This window comes from Dermacentor andersoni, chromosome 2 (assembly GCF_023375885.2).
Source record: "Dermacentor andersoni chromosome 2, qqDerAnde1_hic_scaffold, whole genome shotgun sequence".
Classification (NCBI taxonomy): domain Eukaryota; kingdom Metazoa; phylum Arthropoda; class Arachnida; order Ixodida; family Ixodidae; genus Dermacentor; species Dermacentor andersoni.
In genome coordinates, this window is record NC_092815.1 from 132,200,672 (window position 1) to 132,226,818 (window position 26,147).

The window sequence follows — 26,147 nt, forward strand, 5'->3', positions numbered from 1 at the left end:
AACTTGCGCCTCTATTCGCAAAAATTATTTTCCGTAATGTATGTTAGTGATTTGCTATCACTACAGTGGTTGTCTCCTTATCGCGCCTATCTTCATCATGAGTTGCGGGTGGCCGGTCGCCGGCCAATGAGGAAACGCTGCCGTGTTAGAGAAGCTTACTTAAAAGAGCTCTGCAACACCACTCGCTGACGCAGTTGTCATTCTTCTCCCTACTATCGAGAGACAGAAAATAAGCTACTTTTAATGGCGTTTGTTACTGCTAGTTGAATGTATTTCTTGCTTTCAGAAACGGTCTTTTTTTCGACCCTCCATAAAGAAAGGAAAAAAAAGGGCACTGCAATGAGGCCTTACCAACCTGTCACCACTTTAGAGTCACCGTTATTTCAACTTCTCCTTCTTTATTATTTCTTTGTTTCAGCCAGCGCGTATAAACGATATCGTGCGTGCGCCTATTATGAGAATACGCTGGATATGTATAGAAGAGCAGCCGCGCAAAATAATATTTCGATCGCGGCCTAGACTGAATGAATCTGTAGCGTGCACGTCTACACTGTACATCTCTGAGGATAGATATAGGGGCTTGTTGGTACGGCATATCTTATTTTCTTGTAGCGCAAGCTGAACAAGGACAACAGAAAGGCACATCTGACACACACAGCGCTAACTTTCAACAACATATTTATTTCCCGTTCTCGTCGCTATATGTACACCCTCGAAACGTCATAGAGCGCGTGTAAACTTCACTGAAATTTTACACGTGCTGTATGACGTTTCGAGGGTGTATGTATAGCTACGAGAACGGGAAATAAATAAGTTGTTGAAAGTTAGCGCTGTGTGTGTGTCAGATGTGCCCTTCTGTTGTCCTTGTTCAGCTTGCGCTACAACGAAATGACACTGTACGTCTCACGAGTGGAGCCCGACGACTGCTATAGGCTTGTCTCTTTTTCTTTTCGAACACATCGCTTTCTTGTGACTTACGCGTTTGCGCATCTCCTTACAGACGGACCACGACCCACGAAACCCGGCGTACATCGCCAGCCAGGGTCCCCTGCCTCACACTACGGCTGATTTCTGGCAGGTGCGGGATGTATTCGAAATTATTGCTATATTTTTTTTAGTGGGATCACTTTTCGACTCGGTTTTCTACCAGCTTCCTGCAAGAGTCTGTACTGAATTTTATGTAACCTCTGGCTTGCAACCTAATCATAAAAGCGAGGTCAAAAGTCACAGTGACAGCTTGACACTCCTTCGCCAGCTGCACACCAATCACTTTCTCTTGTTTCGGTGCCCACAGCGCAAATCTAGACAAACTAGCCGTTAGGGTGCCTCAGTACGTTCAGGCCAACTAGATGTATTAAATAAGTTGTTAGCTGGTTACGCTGTTTCAGAGTGATCAGTGTTTCGCTTTACTTAACGCAATGTGAAGCCGTCAAGCGAAGCCCGAAGTGCCAACCTAACTTCTCGTACAGGACGCGCACAAGTAATTTTGCCTATTTTGTCGTTCTCTTCGGTTCGTGGTAATAAACGTAACTTATAGAAATGCGCGATAGTAAAAGAGGGATTACCCTCATAGTTTTATTACACTCCAGCATGACTCCGTGGACGTGACATTTTACCGATGAGCGCGTAGTTACAGTTTCAACCTATAGCAATGACGCCTATAGCAAGGGCTGAATGCGGAAGCACCGTGGTCGCGAGTTTTGAGTCCGTATTGTACAACACATGAAGACAGAAATCACCAATACGATTTTCCTAATTGCTCAAACACCGGACGTGAACGTTTCATCAGAAACGCCACTTCGGTTCCAATAACAACAACAAAAAAAATTCTGGGTATTATTTCAGTTCTGAACTAATTTATTGCGACAGGAGTCACCCATCCCCTCTGTCCTTCCTTCCAATGCCTACAACTCTACGGGAAGATGACGACGGCTGCGGCAGCACGACGGCGACGACGGCTCGGCAACGCACGCCGGGGCGTGGCCAAATGAAGGCCCTGTTCGAGCACTTCACTGCCTTCGCAGTAAAATCCTGCATGAAGTATCCGTACGCTGGTTAAGCGACTATGAATCAGCGGCACCGTGAGGCAGTTTGGTGTAACGGAATGCATCAGACTTTGTTTGGAGTCGTTGACTACCATCGTAGTAACATCAAACAGCTAATGGCACCCACGCGGAAGGCACTCATACGCAAGACAACTACGCAAGACACATACGCAAGACACATACGGAAGACGCATACGCAAGACACATACGCAAGACGCATACGCAGGACGCATACACAAGACACATACGCAAGACATATATGCTAGACACATGCGCAAGACACATACGCATGACAGTTTTTATCGCTCTGCGATACCAACGAGGCGTTTTTAACGGAAACCGCAGGTGTTAGCCCCAGCTACAGGTGCCACTGCTTACTTCACGTGGGTGCGCTGGAGCGGGAGAAGAGACGAGCGTTCACTCGCGTGCACTAACAAGCACACAGGTACAAACGCATCAACTCGGAGCACTTACAGAGTGTGCTCTAAAGAGAAAAAAATTAAGCCTAGTTGTATTGGTAAATTACCTTTCTGCAATACCGAATAAGGCACTCTCACCGTTAGCGGAGGCTTGCCACTAAGTCACAAAAGCCGCATAAAAAAAAAGAATGAAAGATGGGGGGCGACGCCGCCTTCAAGTTCTGGCACCGGCATGCCATGACGTCACCGATTTTAACGGAAAGTCTGCTCTGGCCTAGTTAACTTGTTGCCAATGAGTATATACTGTACCGTATTCCAAAGGAGCCAGAGACGAAACATCGCAAGTTTCGGGACCCAGATATGAGAAAATCGGTTTAAGTACGTGACGTCACCCTGACCTGCGGGCGCTTGGGTGCCGGCGTGAAATAAAAAAAAATTGGCAGTGGCTTAGCTCGGCTATGCCAGGATATACGTAGCGACAGCTAAGGCATAAAGTATGGTTAGCCTTGGTTATTCTTGATTGCAAGTCCAGGTTAGTCTGGTTGTCTAGCTATGTTGCGGCGTTTAGCCAGTCGTTCGGCGCGCTGTTCGTCTGTTTCCTGGGCGATTCGTTTCCTCTTCATCTCGTTCCGATGTCGATTCCAGGCATCCTCCTGCTTATGAGAATTGTCGCCGTCCATACTGCCTCCTCAACTGTGGTTGCGGCGCACGCGAGCTCTCCTTTTGAATCATCCGACATGTTATCAGACATGCGACGCAGCTGGCGAAGCGAGAGAAGGCGAGCGCAACGACGAGGAACGCGATGTGACGTCATACCACACGGCGGCGGCGGAAAGGCGCGGCGCTGTGCAGTGGCGGAACACCTGTGGCTCGGTGCTACTAGTGGCGCATGCGCAGTAGTCACTAGTGAGCGAGCGAGAGAGAAACACCCGCGGCGAGGCGCGCTTAGTGACGTCATGTGCCTCCTCGGAGCACCGCCACGGCGAAATCGCAAGTTCGCGGCCAGTAAAGCTTTCGCTTCAAAAACAAACAAACAACGGAAGTGTAATCTTCGCTTTAGTTATGAGAATCAACCTCTAACAGAGAAATTACCTAAATTACAGTTTTGAATGTATACGTAATCGGTATAAACTGACTAAGCGTTCCTCGTTAGTGTCTCTTAACCTAGAAGAATATAATACGCGGCTATGTAGCACATGGCGCGAAGTAAAAGCGTAGGCGCAGTACGAGGATATCCCACAACTAGACACGTAAGCCATGACGTATGTTCAACGATGTTTTCATATTGTTCATATGTCTGCGAAGAGCCAGCAAATAGAAGTCGCCGGTTCCGAGTACTCGTTAATGTTTCAACATGTGGTTACATTGTTCTATTGGAAAAGTGTGTTTTAAACAGAAAGCGAGTCATGTAGGCAAACATCAGAGGAACAAACTTCTCATCAAGCGCTAACTTTTTTTAAAGAACGAGATACAAAAGTATCTGAAGGAAACGTTTATTATTCATTCATATGTGCAAAATACACTTAGAATAAAGACACTCAACGTGATATATTATATATATATAATGTGGTAACTTTTCTCATTAATAGGTGGGCAACACCAGGTATAATACTGGTATCAAGCTTCGCCCCAAGCCCCCTGTGGTGTCTTTTGGAACTTCTGCAGACAGTTCTCGTCGCGTGTGAAACGGAGGTGTACATTGCAACTTCTCTATACATTACATGTATGTTACCATTAAAGCCGGGAATATTGCACCGGTTCTTTTTTTTTTTCTTCTCTGACAGTACTTGCAAAGAACGCGAGTCGCGGAGCCAAACTTGTTCTTCGTTCTCTGTTCCTACTCTAATCCGTCAAATGATGCTCGCCGCATAATAATTAGTATTGACCTAATAAATTGAGACCGAGATATCCGTACTTAAAACGAAACTCGGCAAGAAAAAAAATTATTTTTCCTTTGTATTGCCTCTATATACGCAACAGTCGTCCATGAAGTCCATACATGTGGCATTATTACATATTAAACTCGCTCGAAAAAAAAAACATTTTTTTCCCGCAGATGATCTGGGAACAAGGCAGCGTTGTGATCGTGATGCTGAGTCGCCTGATGGAGAACGGGGTCGCCATGTGCCATCGCTACTGGCCCGAGGAAGGGAGCGAAGTCTACCACACCTACGAGGTAACCATGAAAACAGGCGTTTACTTCGCTACATTCTTGGTAATACTTCTAAGTATTCGTTCATTGTGCTTTCTTCTGCCATCTCTCTGTCTCGTCTTATGCCACCCCCTGTGTAGGGTAGCAAATCAAGTGTTTCTCTTCGGCCAACCCTCCTTCCTTTCCCATCTTCTTTATCTGTGGCTCTTTCACAATGTCGTGAATTTTGATGAACAGAGGTTTCGACCAAAGAGTTTACCAAAAGCGCGCCCTGTTGGACTAAGTTGTAATTTTCGTTTAGCATAGTGTGGCACGAATACGGCTCGCGACAGAGACAGAAAAGTTCCGCCGCGCTAATATTTTCTTTGTAGACTGCGCGGTGCCTTCATTCTTCCATTCCTTGGCACGCAGCGCACTGCAACCATCATAATAAGCTAGAATGAAACTATTTTCTGCGTCCAGCACATGCACCAAAACTGGAACGCTCAAACGCGGATTAAACTAGTTTCATTACTTAATTAGATGCAGGCCATCAGTGTCTGAATTTAACTTCAAAATTTAACTTCGAAAAACTTCAGTGACGGCGCTGTGTTGCCTTTTCGTCTATTGTTCACTGTGGTTCTAAATAATTCACAGGCCCACGTGCATACTTGAAAGGCACAGTTATTTAATTAACTACGGTTTTCCATACAGTTTGTTATTTATTGTAAATGTGTTTATTAGTCACCAGCGTTTGGGCCGATTGTCAGGGCAGGGCACGGACTGTCAGCACGAGCGGCGTTCCCCGAGAAGAAGTGCTGGAGAGGATGGCCCACTATAGCGTTCCTGTATTACAGCGAAGCTGTACATGACTAGGGTTCCATGCATTTTTCTTCTCCGTGAACAAAAACTATCATCATCAATGGCTCATACCCACGTAAGCATTCATACTCCCATAAGCAAGCAAAAAAAATGCAATGGCTCATTGCCCCGTAAGGCAGAAGCTACAAGCACTCAGCAAAGTGAAGCGTACAGTGCTTAAATTTAATGAATACATTTAATGAATACATTGTTGCGCCAAAAGGAAAATAAAGACTTAGGAGGGAGAGTAAGACAGGTGAAGAAATGCTTAAATTCTTTCTAATCACGCATACAACATACAGAATGGCATGTCGAAAACTGTCATCATCAATAGCTCATATCCTCGTGAGCAATGGCCCATAACCCCCGTAAGCAAGCAAAAAATGCAATTAGTCATAGTCCCGTAAGGCTCATAGCTACTCGCTTTGCGTGAATTAGCTGCGATGCCACTACCCCTGTTGTCGTTGTCGGTGATTTCAATGTGGATGTGTCGGTACCGAAAAGGAAGTGGTTTACGCTTTCCGTGTCGCAGACATATCGCTTGCGATGCCACACCGGTTCGCCACAACCGACCACCCAGCGGCGTACGCGCACCTATTTGACATCAAAAAATGCGATTGCTGTTTCGAGTGAAATAATGACTACCGATCAAGACAATAAATGAGTGTGCATACTTTTCGTCACGATGATCACCCATCAAGACAGGGAATGAGTTCGTACCTTTGTTCAAAATTATCTGTCGTGTGCTGAATAGCTTCGCTGGTCAACCACCTTCACAGAGTGGAATGGCTTATGATTTTTTTCGCTACAATTCTCAATGTAGCTGGTAGATGATTCATCCAGTCGCTGTGCACGTTCTCGGAAACGCGATTCCGCACGCAGCTTGCGCACAGCAAGGCGACCAAACACAGCCACTAAAGAGGTCCCGAACGAGGACCATGTCGGTTCCATGGTTGTTGTACCAGAGACCGGCCACAACCGCGAGATAGAAGAGCACGTTACTCAGTTTTGCGCGGTAGACCCATTCATAGTGGGCGCTTACCCTCTCATATTTCGTCAGCCAATCCTCCACGTCGGTGTCGTCCGCGCCTCTGAAAATGGGAGGCCTGTGACGAGGCACACCAGAGCACATGACTGTCTGAGGAGGTGCCGACACGGATGGAGTAGGAGGTGTTTGCTGGGGTGCGTTTTTAGGCATGGTTGAGCGCAGGGTACGGGATCGAAATTCCAGGATTGTTGTTGTAGGCCGAAGCACTCTTCACCGCTTGTAGAGGTGTTTACTAGCCACCAGCCTTTGGGCCGACCGTCATAGCAGGGCACGGACTCTCAGAGCAAAAACGCTGGAAAGATTGACCCACTAGAAACCGCCCAAGCGGATGGCCCACTATAGCGTTCTTCTTCATCCCTACATTATGAATTCCTTCTCTTTTACGCAAAGCCTTTTGCAGGCCTGTCAGTCTGTGGAATGTATTCTTCGTTGCTTGACTGAACTTTCCAGATGAACAGCTACGGAGTTTGGCTCTAAAACACAGCCTTGGAAAAGTCGCACCTTTGTTTCGTCATGGCCCTCGCTCGTTTTGCACTTCCTTCGCATTGTGTCCAAAACTTTGCCCGACACAAAAGGAACGCAACGCCGTTGCTTTCGCACTCCGCCTCGGGCACGTATTTACTCTGCACAGTGGCGACAAAGCGACTTTCGCACCATCGACTCGCTTCCAGGCTTCCGCCGACTACAGAAGGCCTCAGAAAACTCGTTCGCGTGCTTGAATGCTTCTAACTAGGAAGGAAACTTCGTCAATGCGGGCAGCCGTCATCCAACTCGTCGCAAATTTCCAGCAGTGGTTTGCGGCTACACGCTGCGTTCCTCGCGCTGTACTCCTCCCTTATTTACTCGCTCCCGAGAGGCGCACGCACTACGCCAGACAAGCCTTCACAGGCGGCTCGCGTGGAGGCAGCGAGCGGTTTGTCTAACAAGTAGCGATGCCGACTCGGTGTCAGGGCTGGCACAAAGCAGTCTCCAACGAAGGCCGACTGCATCGTCGCTCCACGCGACGAACGGCTTGCGCCGCCGCTGCCGCCCTTATTTGATCCATTCATTCGCGCCCGCCCGCCCTCGGTTCGAGAGAGACGGAATGGCAAACACGCGTCGTCGGCGCCCGATTGAGAGACAGCTTGGGGCTCGCGAAACGAAACGAGCTGTATGCGCACGCGTGCGGGCTCGGCGACAAATCTCGGGCGATCCATTTCGTTATTCGTTCGTTTACATTTCAACTGCGCCTGCTGCCAAGCACCACGCGCCCCCAGCGTGGCTTTCTTTCTCCTTGTTTCTTGCTGGAAACTGCGCGAGTGCGTCCAGAAGCGAAAAGAAGCGGCGTGGCGGAGACGGCAGGGAGACGGGAGGGGGGGGGGGGTTGCAGGAGATGAGGGGGGAGTTTGGATGGGACGCTCCAATTTCTCATTAGTGTGGCCGCCGGTCCGACGTCGTTCTCGGGGACGGGCGGAATTTCAACATCATCGTTCCTTCCTCTCTCGCTCTTCGCTCCACTCGCTCTCACCCTCTCGCTCTCACCCTCTCTCCTGACGCGTTCCTCTCGCTCGCTTTCTCTCACCAACCTTCAGCTGTAAGCATACGGCCTTTGCTTCATCTAAGCCTCACTTGTGCGCAGCTTCTTCTCTCCACCACATATCTTTTATGTTTCCATCGACGTTTATTTTTCCCGGCGCGCTAGTTTTCACTACCACCACAGCTCTCCACTTTTGCTTTACTTTTCCCATTCTAACCCGGCTGCTATACGTTTCTCCCACTCTCGTCACCTCCTCCTCGCCCTTACTCATCGACGGGACGAAAGGAACAAGATACCCCGCACTTTCGCCGCGAGAACGTCCACTCTCTCGCTCTCCTATGCGGGATTCCAGTTTTCTTTTTTCCTTTTTTTCTCGCGAAAAATAAAAAAAAATATCATGCGTGTGCGATGCAGGAGCCATCGTCTTTAATTAAGACGAACTCATAGTGGTTAAGCGCTCACACGCCGCGCTGCACGGGCGGGAGATGGCGTGAAAGGCGGCTGCCACCGCGAAAGCGCGCTCTACAGGACGGCGTTGAGATAGAAATTAGAAGCGAGAGTACAGTGAGCGATGGAGAGAGAAGCGCTTTCATATTTAAAAAGAAAGAAGAAAGGGAACGGTGCGACACGAGGGAGACTCGAAGCCCATCCGACTACGAGGAGTGAGAAGAGAGAGAAAGTGAAGCAAGAAATGAAGTTCTGGCCTAAACGACGCGTCGCACTTTAACTTTGTGTACAGAGCCATAAAAGGAGGGCATGTCCTGAATGCAGCTGTAATGACGCCAGTTTCAGGGAGGACGTACGTTTGAATAGAAAGTAACGTTTCCCGTTGGTTTGTTGCCGCCCTGATTTTTTTTTTTTAATCTTCTTCGCTCCCACGAATGATGATGTCTTCTTCGAGCGCCGAAAGCGTATGGTTTCTAAAGAGAGTTTACTTCTTCCTTTTTTTTTTTGTGAGTGTTCTTCCGCGTTGCGAGAAGTCATTTTTGCTGTATGTTTAGCAATAGCACTCACAGCGCTCCTATGTCAAATTAAGCGCGTCCGCAATGCGCAAAAGAAAAGAACGTTGAGTTCTGGTGATCTGAAAAGAAAATATAGTTCAATTATGCTTCCCCATTACATGCGCATAATGTGCTAAATATCCTGACTGTGAGAGTGTTAATACTGCTCTAGTTTCCGAGTGTATGGTAAATACGGAACTTTGTGAATTCAAGTAAGCACTGTTCGCTCATTACCGGGAGAACGAATGGTATACGAGCAGAACAAAATGTGTCTATTTGTTAATCACTGTCCCAAAGTATTCCAAATGTGTAGCATTTAAAAGCCTTCGTTGCGTTCCGATTGAAGGATATATTTCACAGCGTTCGCGGTGAACTTACGCTCGGCAAACCCTACCTACGCCACGTTTAGCGCGAAACTTCCGCTTGTTTTAGTGGACGGGGCCGGTCTTCCCATAGATGACGTCAGGGTTAGAGCGAACACTTATAGAGCATTATCTAGGAAGTTCTATTTTGGCCCAGTCGTGCTTCGCGGAACCATAACAGATACCTGACACGCAGCAAGACCACCCCCTAGGCCTTCATATATGCAACTTTTCTCTTTAAAGCGCGGCGTATATTTTGCCTCCTTTATTCGGCAAAACGTTACAATGCCGCTCATAGACGCGGGCGCACGCGCTTTGTATCGCAGGCAGATTACATCTTGTGTGCGCTCTTCGCTTTCACGTAGGCTCGCCTCTTCTATCTTTTTTTTCTTTTTCCACATAGGCCGAACCTTAAGACAAAGTGATAACCTAACGATTCTGCTGCTAAATTCTACTGTCTGAATAAAATGAAAAAAGAAACTTTAGAATGGGCACGGAGACGTACGTGCTTGAAACGGAACAGCGCGATATTTCGCTCTTCCCGATTGCTCGACATAACTGGATGAAGAGGAACCAGCCCTTCAGGAGTCGAGTTTCTCGTCGCCAACTCCTAGCCCACACCCTTCCGTTTCAAGAAAGCCGCTCCAGTATACGGAGATTTCTCCTTCACCTCACTCGAAATTTCATACGGGTCGCCCACCGCCGCACTTCTGCGAGTGTTTTGAGGGGCAGCCTTGTGCGTCGCCTCCGCATTACATTTTCCTTCCGTTCTTACTTCTCCTCCTTCTTTTCCTTCCCTCTCTAATTTGTCCACTCCTTTTTTTCTCGTCTAGCAGCAGTCCTTCGCTGCGCTAAACTTCGTCGCATGTCGTTTGTGAGGCAATGCCGCGCTCCTCCACCACCACCACGGTTTTTCAACCGCCAGAGTGTATGTGTGAGGGGGGTGAGGGGGAGAAGAGAGGGGGGGACGTTGGCTTACCACTTCCACTCGCACCCTTGCACTTCCAACATCCACATTTTCCTTCTTCTCGGGCTCCTTTCGTCGGGCACTCTTGTCCCCAAATTCTATTCCCTGCGTTTTTCTTTCTCTTTCGGCCTCGGAGCAATGGCACTCGTTCTCTCTTCTTTCTTTTTCTTTTTATTTTCCTTTCTTCCTATACCCACCAACCAACCCCTATGCCGCTTCGTTTCACCGCTCTGGAAGACCGTGCTCCTTCTTCTCCGCTGAGCGAGTAATTTAAATCTCGTTACTCGAGACGCCCAATGTTTCTCTTCCGGCCACTTTCTCCTCCCCTCCGTCTCTCACCTCCTCCTTACACCCGTTTATTTTTCTTTTCTTTCACCCTGCCTCTCTCCGTTCGTTCTCTATGCGCGAAGTTATGTGTGTTTCCCACACACTTTACATGTTCTCGCGCTTGTCAGCCGTTTATTTTTACTTTATTTCTTGCTTATTAAAATATTCTTTCTTTTTCTGCTCGCCTAAATTGATTCTCCTCTCTCGAAAGAGGAATCAAAAATATTAAGACAGACTTGGCGAGCTTCTTTTCAGCAGCGCGAATGAGGCGAGAATGTCACCGCATGAAGTAACTGTATATATAAACGCAACGATACGAAGCGTGCGCGTTGGGTTTCGTAACCGTGGTCCGCCGCGTCCAGCTTGCGAGTTTCGAGGATTGAGTGGAAGTGAGGAAGGGGACATTGATTCGAGCTTTTTACCACTGCCATACTTTTGAACGACAATGAAATGTATTAATGAACTGGGTTCCACACAATTTCATAATGCCATTCTGTGCTTAAAATCTGATAAATTGTCAGGGTTGGAAGTTAGCCAAAGATCGGTAGGCCGGTTGGCTTTGAGAGGCCAAGGTAAATCGTGGCCACGGTTTTGTAACCTTGCTCTACCACGTCCAGCTAGCGGGTTTCGGGGATTGAGTGGAAGTTGGGAGGACATTGATTTAAGCATTTTACAGCTGCCATACCTTTGAGCGACAATGAAACATATGAATGAACTGCGTTCCACAGAATGACATAATGTCATTCTGTGCTTAAATTCTTACATATTGTCGGGGTTGGAAGTTAGCCTAGGATCGGTAGGCCGGCTGGCTTTGAGAGGCCACGGTAAAGCCCCAAATGAGGCAGTGCAGGGTGACATGGCTTGGGCCTTTTTTGAAGTCGGGGAAGAGCAGAGTAAAATTAGTTTTGAAGGAAGACTCAGGAATATGGATGAAAATGAATGGGTGGCTAAAGTGGACCAGTTCATCTAAGTGGACACAGAATGGAGAAAGAGGTCAAGAAAGCTGTCAACCAAGTACAAGGTAATTGAAAGTGTAAATAGACAGCCAGGAGTCATAAAAAAGAGGGTGAGAGAAACATCGACAATGGATGTAGTGGATGTGGATGTGGAGACAATGGACGTGGATGTAAAAGAAATTGGAGTGAGACCATAAGATTTACAATAATTTCCAAAAGCGCTTGAATATAGAGTGGATGGAAGCATCAACCGATCAGCAGTCGATATAAGGGAGAGACGTTTAGAGTATTTAGGGGGGAAAAAAGCAACGAAGAGATTGATACGACCGGATTCGTTACAGGCATAGGTAGCGGTACAAAGTAGATATAGATGTTTTGAAGAGAATAATTGATAAAGGAGATGTACACAATACGCAGTAATAAGAAGCTAATATAGCATACCTGATTAACTCGAGCAGGCTAGGTGAATATTGTCACAGCCATGTTTCAATTGCGATGCCAATAAATCATCTTCGTAATCATCATTATCAGGGTCGAGAGAGTGTAAGCGTGAGTTGCTGAAACCCATTGCATTCCATCGTAGAAGTGTGATGTGGCGAGCAAGTGACTGAATTTGCCGTGCATTATCTGTTCTCGAAAGTGGTATAGGCACCCGCTGTTGTTTTCGATGATCCCAGCGCGCAGCTTCAGTTGCGCTGTCGCTGCCGACAATTCCGCAGTGGCTCGGCAACCATTTAAATGCGATGTCGTGTCCTTTCTCGAGAGCTTGGTGATGAGCGTGTCTTATTTCGTACAGTAGCTGCTCGTGTAACCCATGCCGTACGGGAAACTGCGCCGTTTGTAAGACTGCTTTTGGGAGTTGATGAAAACGGCCCAACGATTTGATGGTTGCTGGAGCACGCAGTTGATTGCACTTGGAAGTGCCGCAGAGAGAGAGAGAAAGAGGGAGAAAGGAAAGGCAGGGTGGTTAACCAGACTGAGTCCAGTTTGCTACCTTACACGTGGGTGGTAGCTGTTGTCGACGTGGTGGTGTGAGAGTGTCTGAACTACAAAGAGATGGCATCTGATGGAACAACCACTGTGACGGTAGGGCTGATGGGATTGGTGGAACGGTCCGGGCAAATTTCGGTGCAGCTGGAACCTCTTACGCCTTCATTGACCAGGGCCGATGAACGAAGTGGCGCTAGTTTGTAACAGCGGTTGATTTCCGCGCTCCATCGCAGGTGCACCTCGTCTCCGAACACATCTGGTGCGACGACTACCTGGTGCGCAGCTTCTACCTCAAGAACCTAAAGACCAGCGAGACCCGGACAGTGACACAGTTCCATTTCCTTTCGTGGCCAGACAACGGTATCCCGGCTTCCATCAAGGCTATCCTGGAGTTTCGAAGGTCAGAGACGCGCTCGGTGGGCTCAGTCCTCTGACGCAGCGTTAGTAATACGTGTCCAGTTTATTTTCATTCTTACGCACCAGGATGACGTCATATAACCTACTATTTCTCTCGTTAGCTTGAGAGACGTTAGTCGACTTCGTGTGTAAATACCTCCCGTTACGTAAAACAATGAACATTTCCACTTAAGGTGCGCCCTCTGAGGCCCCGACATTTTCATTATTGACAGCGTCCTGCTGCGATACACTAGCAGATCAAGGATGCTCACCTAGGCTCACTCACAAACAATTGGTTACGCTACAAATATCGCATATACAAAGGGGTACATGCTGTTCCGAGGCCGCACCGTGTGGTACCGGTGCAAGCCCGATACACAGGAGGACCAGGTGGTCCAAGTGTACTCCGCCTGCCCTCTTATGGGCTATTTGGTCACGTATCCGCACCCGGGCGCAGTGGTACCCTATCGGAAGAACGCACATACGCCATATTCAATGTGCACAAATGGCGATCCCAATTTAAAAACCTGCGTGTTCACATATGAGACATGGGACACCCTATAAAAAGAAACACACATATGTCACCATCACCTCCATATCCAATGTAGCAACATAATAGGATCTCGTATAAAAGCACGTATGCTCCAGTACCGCGTGCCCCAGCTGACGTTAGCCAAGCAGCTCAACGGAAAATACGATTTCGAAAAACACGGTGCCAGATACAACTACAAAACTTACGGGGTTTGGTCGTCGCATGTCTGCCGACCGAACATCGTAAGTCTTATGATTGTACCTTGCACTGCGGTTTACAGCGAAGCTGTTAGCCTCTAGTTGGTCGGGATCTCTTGTGTCTGTCAGCAAAAAATAATAATAATAAATAAAAAACTGAAGCGAAAAAAGTGCGTATCTCCTTTGGAATCAAACACACAACACACAGCTCAGTATTCATTTCAATTAAGAAAAGCACAAAACAAGCGTCAGAACCGCATGATGGATGATAAGGCACCTGTGAACAATACGAGCCAAGTTCGTTCTCCCCGCGTGGTTCCCTGTAAAGATTACGGTTGCATAAGCTGCTCCGGTGGGAAAGGGGCAACAGCAGCATACGAATCAGTGAATGACGTCACCAAACTTCATATACCAAAGGGAGACCTGCCTAGCAACTTACTCAGTTCATTGCAAGACCGCTACGGGTAGACCACGCAAAGACTCCCGAAGAGCAGCGTGAATACGATGAGCGTCGAACAATCCAAAATCGTAATGCTCAACAACGGTGTCGTGCTAAGACTAGGCAGAACAATAAAACATTTCATATCTCCATCGATGGCATTTGAGTGGTTTTCTAACATCTTCGCTTGGCCATCCACTTTTGCAGGGTCGGGATCGCGAGTCAATTTTCTTACTTTTTTTTTCGTTGAACAGCTTGGCTAACGTTAGTAGGGTGACCCCACATAACTTCAGGCAAGTATTTAAAAATAAAAGGCATATGTTATTCGCAATAGCCTATAGTAACTCAGACATATTTTTTTCTTTTCCCCATAACTCACTAATTAATCAAGTTTATTTACCCAACTTCTTTAATTATTGGTTGAGAACCCGAAGTATGATAGGCAGATTTGTAGAGCACCTTCAGAAACCACCTATCGGGTTGTTTCCTTTGCGCTGCCGAGGAGATAAAGAACGCCCTGCCGCTTCCTCGTCGCCAGTCACGATGCAACCTTGTTCACCGAACGCACGATTGAGAGCAGCACAACATATCACTGCGCAAACGCCCCGTCACGCGACTTTTTTCATATTTCGCGGGCTTTCTTTGCAACCCGGAAAAAAGGACTACGTGAGACGTATCGCAAAAAAAAAAACAACTCGATAGGTGGTTTCTGAAGGTGCTCTACAAATCTGCGTATCATACTTGGGGTCCTCAGCCAATAAATAAGAAGTTGGGTAATTAAACTTAATGAATTAATGAGTCATGGAGAAAAAGAAAAATAATTCTGAGTTACTGTAGGCTATTGCGAACAGTATTCGTTCGGTTCAACTCGCTTCGAACGTGCCTTTCATGTTTAAATTCTTGGCTCAATTTATGTAGGACACCCTGTATATCACATGGGGTATGTCCCATGTGATATATGAGACATGCGCCGTATGATATATGGAATCCTATGGCCCATCCTCATATAATTATGCGAATATATCTGCCGGATCTAATCTTTGAGCCTATAATATATGGGAACATACATATTTTTTGTTTATTGTATCCATATATTCCTTTATTGGACATTGAACGTATCGTGTATATGATTTTTTTTTCTTGATAGCGTGCCGCAAAGGACGTAAGGAAGCATACGGGCTTTTATATTGAGTCCCCGTGTGTTCATGTTAGATTATTGGACACGGGGCATACATATTTTTTCGATAGGGTGACCCATGTGACATATGAACATGTTTTTATGTGGGATCCATACATGCCTGTATAGGATTATTGAACACGGGTCAAATGTCTCTCTTTCTTCGATAGGATGTTCAAATACGTGCTACATATATTGAAGGAATTACGCGGAATTGTGCCCCACGGCAGCTTGCTTTCTACGTGCTGGCGTCCAGAACCACAGTTATTGCTGAAGTGAATTTTCGGATCGCTTTGTGAAAACGCCTCCGTGCGAAAATGTGAGAAACCAAGAAAATGCTCTCAACGACAAAGCACGTGGTATTCAGTGTGTTGCTGCAGAAGAGAATGCTTCTTTCTTGTGACGAATGTAGATAATTTTTTTGGAGTATCCTGGCCCCGAATGGCAAGTCATCAGTGCAGCTTAGCGGCAAACGCTTTTCAACGAGGCGTCACTCGCCAACTCACCAGCGTGTTGTTGAGTGCGATAAGTGCTTACGTGGGCGCTTGTAAGCCAGAGCTCTTGAACTGTACCGGTGCGTTCGCCTTTTATGCTTCCTCGTGTCGCATCAACTCACGTTTCCTACCTCAACACTGTTGACATGTTTGCTCTTATATCACTTACCACTGCTCCCACTTCATTCGCAAGTGTTGGCTCTTGAATGATTTTCTCTGTTTTCGCCTTGAAATGTCAATGCTGTATGAGCGTGTTTCTTGTCGTGCTGGTATCTGATGCTTGTTGTCAAACCATTGCCGCGAGTGTGCCACCTTCCGATTTGCCAATTTGTATTGAATGTGAAACCGGTTTATGTCTTTTTTGGGGCTTCTATCAGTGTTTGCACAGAAGAGCTAAATAAATAACGCGACGAAAACATCGAAAGGCGAATTCTACCTTTCGACAAACTTAGTGAGCTCCATACCGGCTCTTGGGCGCACGGTGGGATTAATTTTAGCGACCACTCGGATATTGCACGCTGAATCAGTCAAGTTTCCATTACAGCCGATGGAAGATATGTACGTTCTGCCGAAACTAGTTAAAAACTCTGCATGCTGCCAGGGCGAATAGAACAGCTGCAGGGGAGTGATATGCATCACGCTGCATCCCGCGTTGCTCAAAAATAGTTATGCGTGCATGATCTATTTTAATCTCATGTTGTTCAATATAAATTATTTCGATCACGCACCTGTAGCATTCCTTTAATGACAGCACCCCGTCGATACTGAATTCCGTCGATGCACAAATAATAAAATTTCTTAACTTCTGCCAATTGGCAACTGTAAAAATAATGCTTTATCCCGAGTAGTCAGAATACTTGGCAGGAGGTGCTGCTCTATCGAGTAATCAAATTCTCTCAATGTGCCACATCCATAGTTATATTATTAGTACTTTCTTTTGGTCAGCAATATTGGCTTTTTAGTTTAGCTGACATTCCAGCGCATTGCCAGCTAAGCAAATCCCCCGGAATTCTGAAATTCTTCAGTATGCAAGCGGACATGAGTTTCCATCGATATCCATTATGATACACTTCCTTTCCGTGATATCATTTTGTACTTCAAAGACTGTTTGCTCGAAACAGAGAACCCCGGCATTCACATTTTTCATGTGTCACGTGTGTCGTCTGCTGACTGTTCTGACGCTTACGCCAGGAAATACTGGTCGAGTCATAAGTTTGCTGTCACATTTGTCCACTAAGTTGAACAAAGACTACTTTTTCTTTGCTTATTTTTCTATATAATATGAAGAACTGGGGTAGCCGAGCATTCTGTAGCTCAATCTATGGGCGGCAACTGATTTATACCGAAAGAGAAATTAAGCAGTCGTTAATCAACGCTTGTGCTCGCCACCTCCTCTGTCGATGTTCTCCCTCTGCGTTCGAATGCTCAAGGCACACATGTTTTTTCCTTATTTGGCACATGAAGTTCACACAGGGCTGTCCGCAGGTCGTAGTCGAAGCATTTTAGCCTTTTAGAACGGAGGTTGAACAGCGCGAATAAGACAAGAACACGAGGAAACAAATACCACAGACAGCGCTTGTCTGTGGTATTTGTTTCCTAATGTCCTTGCCTTATTCGCACTGTTCGACCTCAGTTCTAAATATGAACCAATTAGCCTCCATCGAGATCTTACTAATGCATTTTAGTCTATTACAACGTGTCTTATTACGGTTTACTTACCACTTTTTTTTTTTCGTTTCTTTTTTCTCTTTTCGGAAACAACGCTCAGAAGCATCTCTCGGCGGAAAAAATGTAAAAGCACAAGAGAAAAACTAAACACCAGGCTTACCCAGAGCATTCGGATGTCGGGTGGGTTGCGGGCCTCGGCTGTGAAAAGAGAGAGAGAGAGAAATCGGTGAGGGGGAACGAAAGCTCCCTGGAAGAAAGATGCCACGTCCGCCAATAGTTGCGGCGATTCCCTCCAGCAGCAGCGGTGCAAGAAAGCAATGCAGGTTCCGTGGATGCCAGAAAATAACAAGCGCGAGTACTCGCAATTCTCGTGAAAGCGCTGTCTTTTCTGCCTGGCATAAGCTCCGGTCGGCGTAACAGGCATGTAGGCGGACTGGTCGGACGGTCGGTCGGTCTGCTGGAGCGAGCGCGCGCGCTATTTTCTGTTCGAGAGCGCAGTCATTAATGAAAGGCCAATTCCGCTCGCATTAGCGCGAACCTCCCCACACAGACTCGTTGGCGAAACTTCGCAGCGCGTTTCTGCAGGGACCGCTCTACAAGAAAGCAGCAGAAGAAGAAGAAGAAGAAGAAAGCTAGAAAGATTAGAAGAAAGAAAAATTGGGCGTGCTGGAGCCATTTAAGAGGAGAAGCAAAAAACCGCCGGCGCCGCGCCGGCATTCGGATATAGAGAGAACTGGGCCGGCGCAACAGGCAGCGAAGGCACGTAGCATGAGCGGCAGCGGCGGCGAGCAATCCTCGTTTCTAAATCGACGCTAATGAGGTCTGCTGCGCTTGTAATGAGTGCTCGGGCGCGCTTTCAGCGGCAGCGGAAGCGCTACTACTGCTCGCCTATGCGTTTGTGCGTGTCGAGCGGCCGGGCGGGCTAGCCAGCGAGAGCGCCCTGAGCCTGCGCTGCCACCCGCGCTCGCCCGCCTGCTGTTTTTAAGGCACTTAAGGCATCTTTGAACTGTGCCCGGGGATTAACATATCTCATTCATTTTGGAAGCACCCGAGAGAAATGTTGTCATGGCGACAGACGATTCTCCGCGGCTACCTTTTATTCCGCCTTCTTTCGCTCTCTTTCTCTCCCTCCCTCTTCATCTACGTGCTTTACCCGCGCAGAGCGTGCGTCCTCTTACAGGAACAAGCAAAGTGCGGAGCCAACATTTCTCCTCTCTCTCTCTCTCTCTCTCTCTCTCTCTATCTCATTCAAGCTTGCGTGTTTGAAAACTGCGAGATTAAGTTCTGGCGCGCGCGCGCGAGCGCCGGCGAAGGTGGGGCTCGGTGGCCCGCGATAAACGAACCAAGTACCGGAAATATGATTAATCGCAACGCATAAATTATCGAGGCTGTGCGAGTGGTTCGTTAAAAAACATTGAGGCTCTTTCACGTGCTCTTGTCGATAAAAGCTGCGCTGTATGATTATCACCAGCGAGTGTAGTGCGCACTGGCTGTTGTTACGTTGTATAAGCGAGCACCACCCCTTCTCACGCCCCCCCCCCCCCTTCCCGCTGCACTTATACTAATCGTCCCCATACTTATTTTAGTTAACTAGTCTTAATCGGCATTTTATTTGCACTGACAACAGTAGGCGAGGGCTCACTAGGAGAAGTCCACTTCCCACTAGACCGCCTTCCGGTTTCCAGAGGTCGTTAGTTGGGAAATATCGTAGTGCAGTGTTATCGTATTAAGCATGTGGAATGTAGTTTAAGTATATCAAACTATGATTAGGTGATCAAGATGTGTCAAGCTGCCTTGGGCCGTTGGTTCTATTAATGCGGGAGTAGTTTTATAATGAGTCATTCGGGTACTCACTCCTTCACGCTTTCAGGGCTCTAATACCAGATTGCTAATACTAGCTTGCCAATAGCACGCGAATAATAACAATATGTATTTCCAGCCTTTAACGAAATTAACGCACCCTGTTCGATTTACTGATAAAGCATGAGATATACGATCAACAAGAAACGTTAGGTTAGGTATTTCGAACACACACTTCACGAAGTATTTGCCACAGCGGTTGGTTCAGAAGAACCATTTAAGAGAAAAATTACATCAATACATTACATGGTATTGTTCTCTCTAGTTACGAAATCGCGATATGCTGTACATGACGTAAGCATGACATTTCTTCCAATTGTATGTGTATGGTACCACTAGACCCGTCACCCGACACGCAGAGCTGGCTCCTGTAAAGCGTGTTGCGCCCTTATTGAAAGCATATCAAGGCAGAGCCAACAACCAGGCTGAAAGAAGAAAAAGCTTTGATTGCACAGGAAAATGGGGCTTATGAAGAACGTGCACAGCTAACGGAGAACCAGATAACGACAGCATAAGAAACCCTTCTCCGCTCCCGCCTACAGTCACAAGCACACACACAAGCGCGCGCACACACACACAAACACACACGCACACACGCCCGCACGCATAGTGCTTTCGTTATATCGTGTGCTTTTTTTTACTATCAAGCACTAACAACTGGTCCGAATGACTTGTTTAGTGGCACACGTTTTCATATAAAACTACACGCACAACAATTTCACCAAAGCACCTTCACCGCTCTTCTGCTTCTGATTGTTTCCTTACCGTTCTTTCGGCACGCATTCATCACACTTTCAATTTGTTATAAAGTTTCTCTTCGTGCCGCTGCTCCGTTTTCTTAATCCATCCGCGCGCGCGCGGCGATTGTTTCGTTTCCGTTGAGAATGAGGCAGCGGGAAAAAAAAAAAGGAACGTTCAACGAAATCCTGCTCCCTTCACTGGTATCCTTTCTTTGTGCCTTTTTCTGATCCGCAAATGTCGAGGAAAAAGAGATTAACAAATTCCGCTTCCCGCCGGCACTGCCCGCTTTATCTGTCTCAGCGTTTGTTCTCTTTCGTCTTTCTTTCTCACTTTTTCCTTTAATTTTTTTTCGCTTCTCGCGTGCGCCTCGCCGTTCGCAACGTTTCCCGAAAGTTAGAACAGCAACTCGCGCGAAAGAGCAAGAGGAGGAGGAGCAGGAGGAGGAGGTGGAGGAGGAGGCGCAAAAGGGGGCGTGGGGGTGGAGTCTGGTTAAGAGCAAATAATTTTCAGCCTCTTGAAACGCGGTCGCGTTTGTTTCTGCAATCTTTTCTCTCTTTCTTTTCGACAAATTTTGGAATCCTCCTCTCCTGGCTCCTTCTACAACTTCATTTCCTTTCATCTCTTCGTTCTCGCTGTCTTTCCCAGGCCAGCTTTACCCGCCGATGCGACGGAAGACGACGCGCTGTAGGGAGAGAAATTAACATCGAGGAAAACATCTGCGGTGTATTCGGGACAGACAGCTGGTACAAAGAAACGATGATTAACGAATGTTGCACCCGAAAGATTCGGTTCTCTTTGTTCCTTGTTCTTCTCCCTTCCTTGCCATCTGCTACTTCTTTTTCTATTTCTTTGATGAAGCTTTTCGTTCTGTTTGATTCGTTCTCCCTGCGCCGTACTCCTCGCTTTTTGCGCTGCAGCTGCGTTTATCTCGAGCATGCGTAGTACCTTTCTTTTTTTTTCTTCCTCCTCCTACGCGTCTTGCTGCGGTGCCGTCGCGGCTTGCAGCAGCAGCGGAACTGCGCGCGCCGGCGAGCCACAATTCATCCTCTGGTGAGTGTGCACGCGTTGCCGCTGTGCGGAGTTCTCACAGCCTCGTTCCTTCTTACTCCTGTTCTCTCCCGCTTGTTCGAGTCAGGTACGCGTATAAAAGAGGGAGGGGGGAAGCACGCTGGCTCCTGCGCAAACAAGAGCACCCAAGTGCGCGGATTTTTGTCGCCGACAAAAGGTTTATGCTTAATTCCGAATTCAATCTTATTCCCTCCCTCCTTATCCTCCCCGTTCCACGCACACCTCCTCCTCCTCGTCCTTCTCCATCTTACTCTTCTCGCGCCGTTCGTCGGTCCCGCTGTACGGTTGCGCTGATTGCTTGTTGTTTCTTTTGTTCTTGCTTCGCTTGCAGCGGCTCGCTCGCTTGCGACTCCCGATTCGCTTGCGACTCTCGAGAGTGCGTGAAACGCAACGTTCGTGTGTTTCTGTGGATGCGAACGCAACGCGTTGCGACTATACGCGCCGTCGTCAGCAGGCGCGCGAGTGAAGCGACAAAGCGAAACCATTGCGTCGGTCCGTGCTTCTTGGTGGTGAAGCATAGTAGGAGAAAGGGCTTGAGCGAGACGAGGCGGTGAGGGGGGGGGGGGGGGGGGGGGGGGGAGTTTGGAGGTGGCTTCGACCACGCAAGCTCAGTGACCAGCCTGCTGCCGGCACGCTCTTCAGCAAAAGATCGCTTGCCTGTATAATTAATTAGGGGATTTTACGCGCTAGCTCCGTCTAGCGAATACGCGCTAGCTCCGTCAAGCGATTTCGCGCTATGGCGCGAATGCGCTGACTACTGCGTGATTGCGTACTTCTCTGTTCGTTACTCCTTTTTTTTTTCGCGAATGAGTTGGCTCATTGAGGCGGTGTACTGTGACAGCTGTACTTCCGATATGCGACGGGAAAAAGCGTTGCGTTCGGCACCGTCGCGCAAATTGTGTGCGCTGCAAGACGACTAGTAAGTTTTTATTCACCGAAACGCTGAGCATGTGCAGTTCGCGCTCGCGCGACTGTTGCATGGAGCGAAAAAGAAGAGTACGAGAGGCGGGTCTTCCGTCAAGCCTTCTTCGTAGCTTTTCCCGCGACGATCCCCTTTCGTGCCTGACTGGGCAGCAGCTGCGTCGTATATATTACACAGATTTGCCCGTGCGCCGAGCGCGGGAAAATGACGCCTTAATAACGTTCTCGTTGCACTCTGCTTCGTCGTTCTATTGTGATGAAGCCGTCTGCGAAGCGCAAGCGTTTCGATTGCAGGAATTCAGTTTTGGCATGCTGTAACTTGTAAGTTCCTCTTTTTCATTTGTTTGTTTGTTTGTTTGTTTTTCTGCTTTCTTTGTTTTTACCTGGATAGCTGCATGCTCTATTCCCTCTAGCTCACTCGTTTGCTGAAAGTTTCGCCGTTAGAAAGGACGCTGAACTTGTCTGACATCCGTTATTCCAATTCGCTTTTTGTTGTGAACAGTCAAGCCATTCTGCTTGAGGAATGTCGCGCGTCTTAAACAGCCAGTTTGTGTATTCACTGATGGGTGGAACCAATACCACAGGGCTACGGGTGTATTGGAAGCCGTATAAGTTTTCCCAGCAACGAAAGCTTCCAGCAGAGGATGCCTCGAAACATTGCATACTCTGCTTGGCTTCGTTGGGACGAGCTCAGAAATTATTAGCAACAGCGCAGACATCTGGATGGGTGCAGTTATGAGTTAACTGCGCACTGCGTGTCGTCGTCTGGTTCGCGCAACTTGCCAGAGAGGAGTGCAACCGCTTCACATTGACAAATGCTTCACCAAAGAACAGTCTGCCAACTATTTTTCTTGTTTCTTCCTTTTGTCCCGTCCCATGCGCTATTAATATACTCAGGTACAACATTTACCTGCCAGCCCCATGTCAGCACATTTTTTTGAAAACCTAGTTCTTGTTCTTGTACTTTTCATGTACGCTTACCCCCCCCCCCTTTTTTTTTCTTTATCTGCTGCTTTTGGCCTTCACGTTCTCGTTTCAAGCATGGGGGATCCTTTGTATTTCTCTTTGTTTGGGCGTGGTGGTAACAGCAAAACATAATTTAACCCAGTAAAGAGGTGCATTGGACGAAAGCAATACGCACGTTGTTCTGCTGTCCTACGCGTTACCGTTTATATTGTGATTGCTACTATTGTGTTTGTGTACGGTAACACGACGCTGTCTAGATATTGTGTGATTGAAAGCAAGATATTAGTATTCTAAGTATGTCAAAACTATGCCTTTCTGAGAGCATGTAAAGCTGTGTATCCTGTATTCTGTAACTATGAAACGTCGCTTCTTATTTGATTGTTGCTGGTCTCATGAAAAGGCTCTTGTAATATGACTTCATGAGAAATGGAAGATTTTACCTAGTCCTTTTTTTTTTCTTGTGTGTGTTTTCTGATGTTTTCCGTTGCGGTGTTTCCAAGGCACGGCATTTAGACCTTTCGCCGAAAGTTCTCACCCAACAGTCATGTCACCGGATCTGATTACGTGTTGTGAATTGGGTTCGTATCATACACTTGCATTTCCATTACATCGAACACACTAAGGGACGCCAGGAGCTGTCGTCCTCTTTGGCCAAACATTTCAACTGAAATAATTTTCGCTTATGCCCTAATACACACACGGCTTCACGGTAATTCTGTGGCCGTATTCTGGATCGATCATTCCATAGAACTTTTTTTTTTCACTTTCTCGTGATGTGTCGTCTAAAGTGAGGTCACACTGAAGCAGCGGACATACTGTCAATCCACTGGACAACTACATGACTGGGGAATGACGCTGTTGGAGGGTATGCCGTTTCTTTCGTCGCACCCACTTTAGCTGGCTTATCCGACCAAAGCGTAGTAACAGCGATCTTGCAGAAACTGATCGATCCAGAATACCGTTCCGCGTTCATACCTACAGTGGTCCGGTAACTTCATAGAGGGATACTAAGGAAGCATAGTAAATGAGTATTGACTGATAAATTATGCTTGCAATACTTTATTTTCTCTAATTTTGGGGCAAAGTGGTTGGTTTCCAGAAGAGAAAATGTAGCCCAAACTTCCATTCCTGGAACTTTGCCCTAAAACCTTAGTGTCGGTACGTCACGGTGATGTCACAGGTTTTAAAGCATTTTATCATATTTTTGGCCGTTGTCGCGCTGTAAAAGTTCCTGAAGCTTGCAAATTTCAATCTATCCCTCCTGTAGAGTACAAATTTTGTGCGTATCTTACCGATAAAAATTATCTGTAATCGGTGACGACTTAAAATTCAGTAAAAGCTCCACCCACAAAAACGCAGTGCCAAAACGCAGTGATTTCCCCTATGAAATATTGGAGTCCTAGAAATCCTGAAAAAGCTGGAATCCGCTCGCAGCTTAATGACATTCCTTCTGCTTATATAAACGCTAGGATAACTGGAAAATAAAGCACGTTGCTTGACGCTAGTAATACTTTTGGCTGAGCACTGATATCAGGGTCACCGATAAAATTTGTCAAGACCGTTCAGGTTTCATCCTACAACCAATGTCACAAAGGCAGACCTGTACGGATAAAACAGCCGTTTTAACACACAAGGCCACTTGTCGCGGTAGTAAGCAAACCTAATTGGCTTTTATGCAAATAGTTTGTCTTGGGCTACGTAAATATACCCTTTCATTCTTAAACTGTCAGCAACTTTTTTATTCTCTCTTTCTCTCTCTCTTTAGGCATTCGCGGATGCCATGAAAATCCGGGATTTCATAGCTGGGCGAGAATTTTAAGGTGGCTGGGGCGGGGCTGTGAAGGTGGCGACGCCGCTTCTTTTTAGCACGATAGCGTTAAGGAGCCCGCGTCGCAGAAAATCCGGCTACCCGCGACCGGCGTCTTGCGTGGGACGTCGTTTCGGCAAAAACATTTTCGAGCCACCCATACCCAGGCCCTCCATGTGACGCAAGAAATTCACTGCACTAATTGAATTCCTCAAGTTAAAATACGTGGAAGATCCAAAACTACGACTTACACACAACCTACTGCTATGATAGCTCTCAGATTGTAAAGTGACTACACGAGAAAACATAATTCGGTTACCCAAAAACTCAGAGAAACCCCTTTTCCAGCGTGTCTACCATTCAGAGACCGGCCGCGGCGTCCGCCATTTGCGCGCGCCGGCGCGCAGGTGTCGGGGGCCACGGAGCGGCGCGCACGGTTTCTTGCAATACCTCCAGCTGGCGCTCGCCTCCATCGCATCGCGGCCCACGCAAGAGGCCGCGTTTCTACCACAAAGCCCGCATTCGTGCATAGCGTTCGCGACCAGCGTTTCCCGGTAAACATAAACGGTTTCATACGCTCCAGTTCCCGGGAAGCGTGAGAAGCAGTCAGGGATCTTTGAATGCTATCGCGTTCTACTCTTAAAGGCGAAGCTTAAGCGTCCTCCAATTTTTTTTTGTTTTAGCTTCTTTGATGGTTTATCGGACATTCTCTCGAGGTAAACGTGGCTTTCTTTATTGTTGAATGGTCACTTAATAAAACAGCTCAGCTTATTTTTTCTCTCTGGGGCTTCTTTAAACAGGACACTAAAGGGAAAGCTAATTTGAGCTGTACTATTAAGTTACCCTTCTGCAATTCCAAAAAAGAAAGGTCACCCCTGCCGTCGCAGGTAGTTTCATCAGCCGGAAAAGACGCAACAGCGAGAGACGTGTGACGACGCCGCCGTCAAGTGTCTGCACAGCTTGCCCGGACTTCATATATATTTGATGGCGTCTAATTGCACCTAGTTAATTTTTTTTATCAGTAAAGATGATTTACGTTGTAACCTGACAACGCTGAAGACTGAACTTGGCAAGTTTCACGAATTTTCACGAATCCATAACGACCCCAGTACGAGAAGATACCTTGAAATCTGTGACGTCACACTGACGTGCCATCAATGGCGTTTTGGCGCGAACTTTAAAAAAAATGAAACTTTGGCTTTCATTTCTTTTTCCTCTGATAATCCACTTGTTACCGCGAAATTAAAACAAAAAGAAA

The 26,147-nt window shown here is 47.1% G+C and overlaps 1 protein-coding gene across 1 annotated transcript in view; it reads left to right on the top strand.

The window, feature by feature from the left end:
* The window catches only part of IA-2 (tyrosine phosphatase IA-2), a 687,617-nt gene that overhangs the window by 649,314 nt on the left and 12,156 nt on the right, over positions 1-26,147 (top strand). The window contains exons 19-21 of the mRNA XM_050187564.3: positions 1,001-1,078; positions 4,521-4,640; positions 12,857-13,023. Coding sequence (XP_050043521.2) covers positions 1,001-1,078; positions 4,521-4,640; positions 12,857-13,023 — 365 coding nt within the window. The remainder of the gene's footprint in view (positions 1-1,000; positions 1,079-4,520; positions 4,641-12,856; positions 13,024-26,147) is intronic.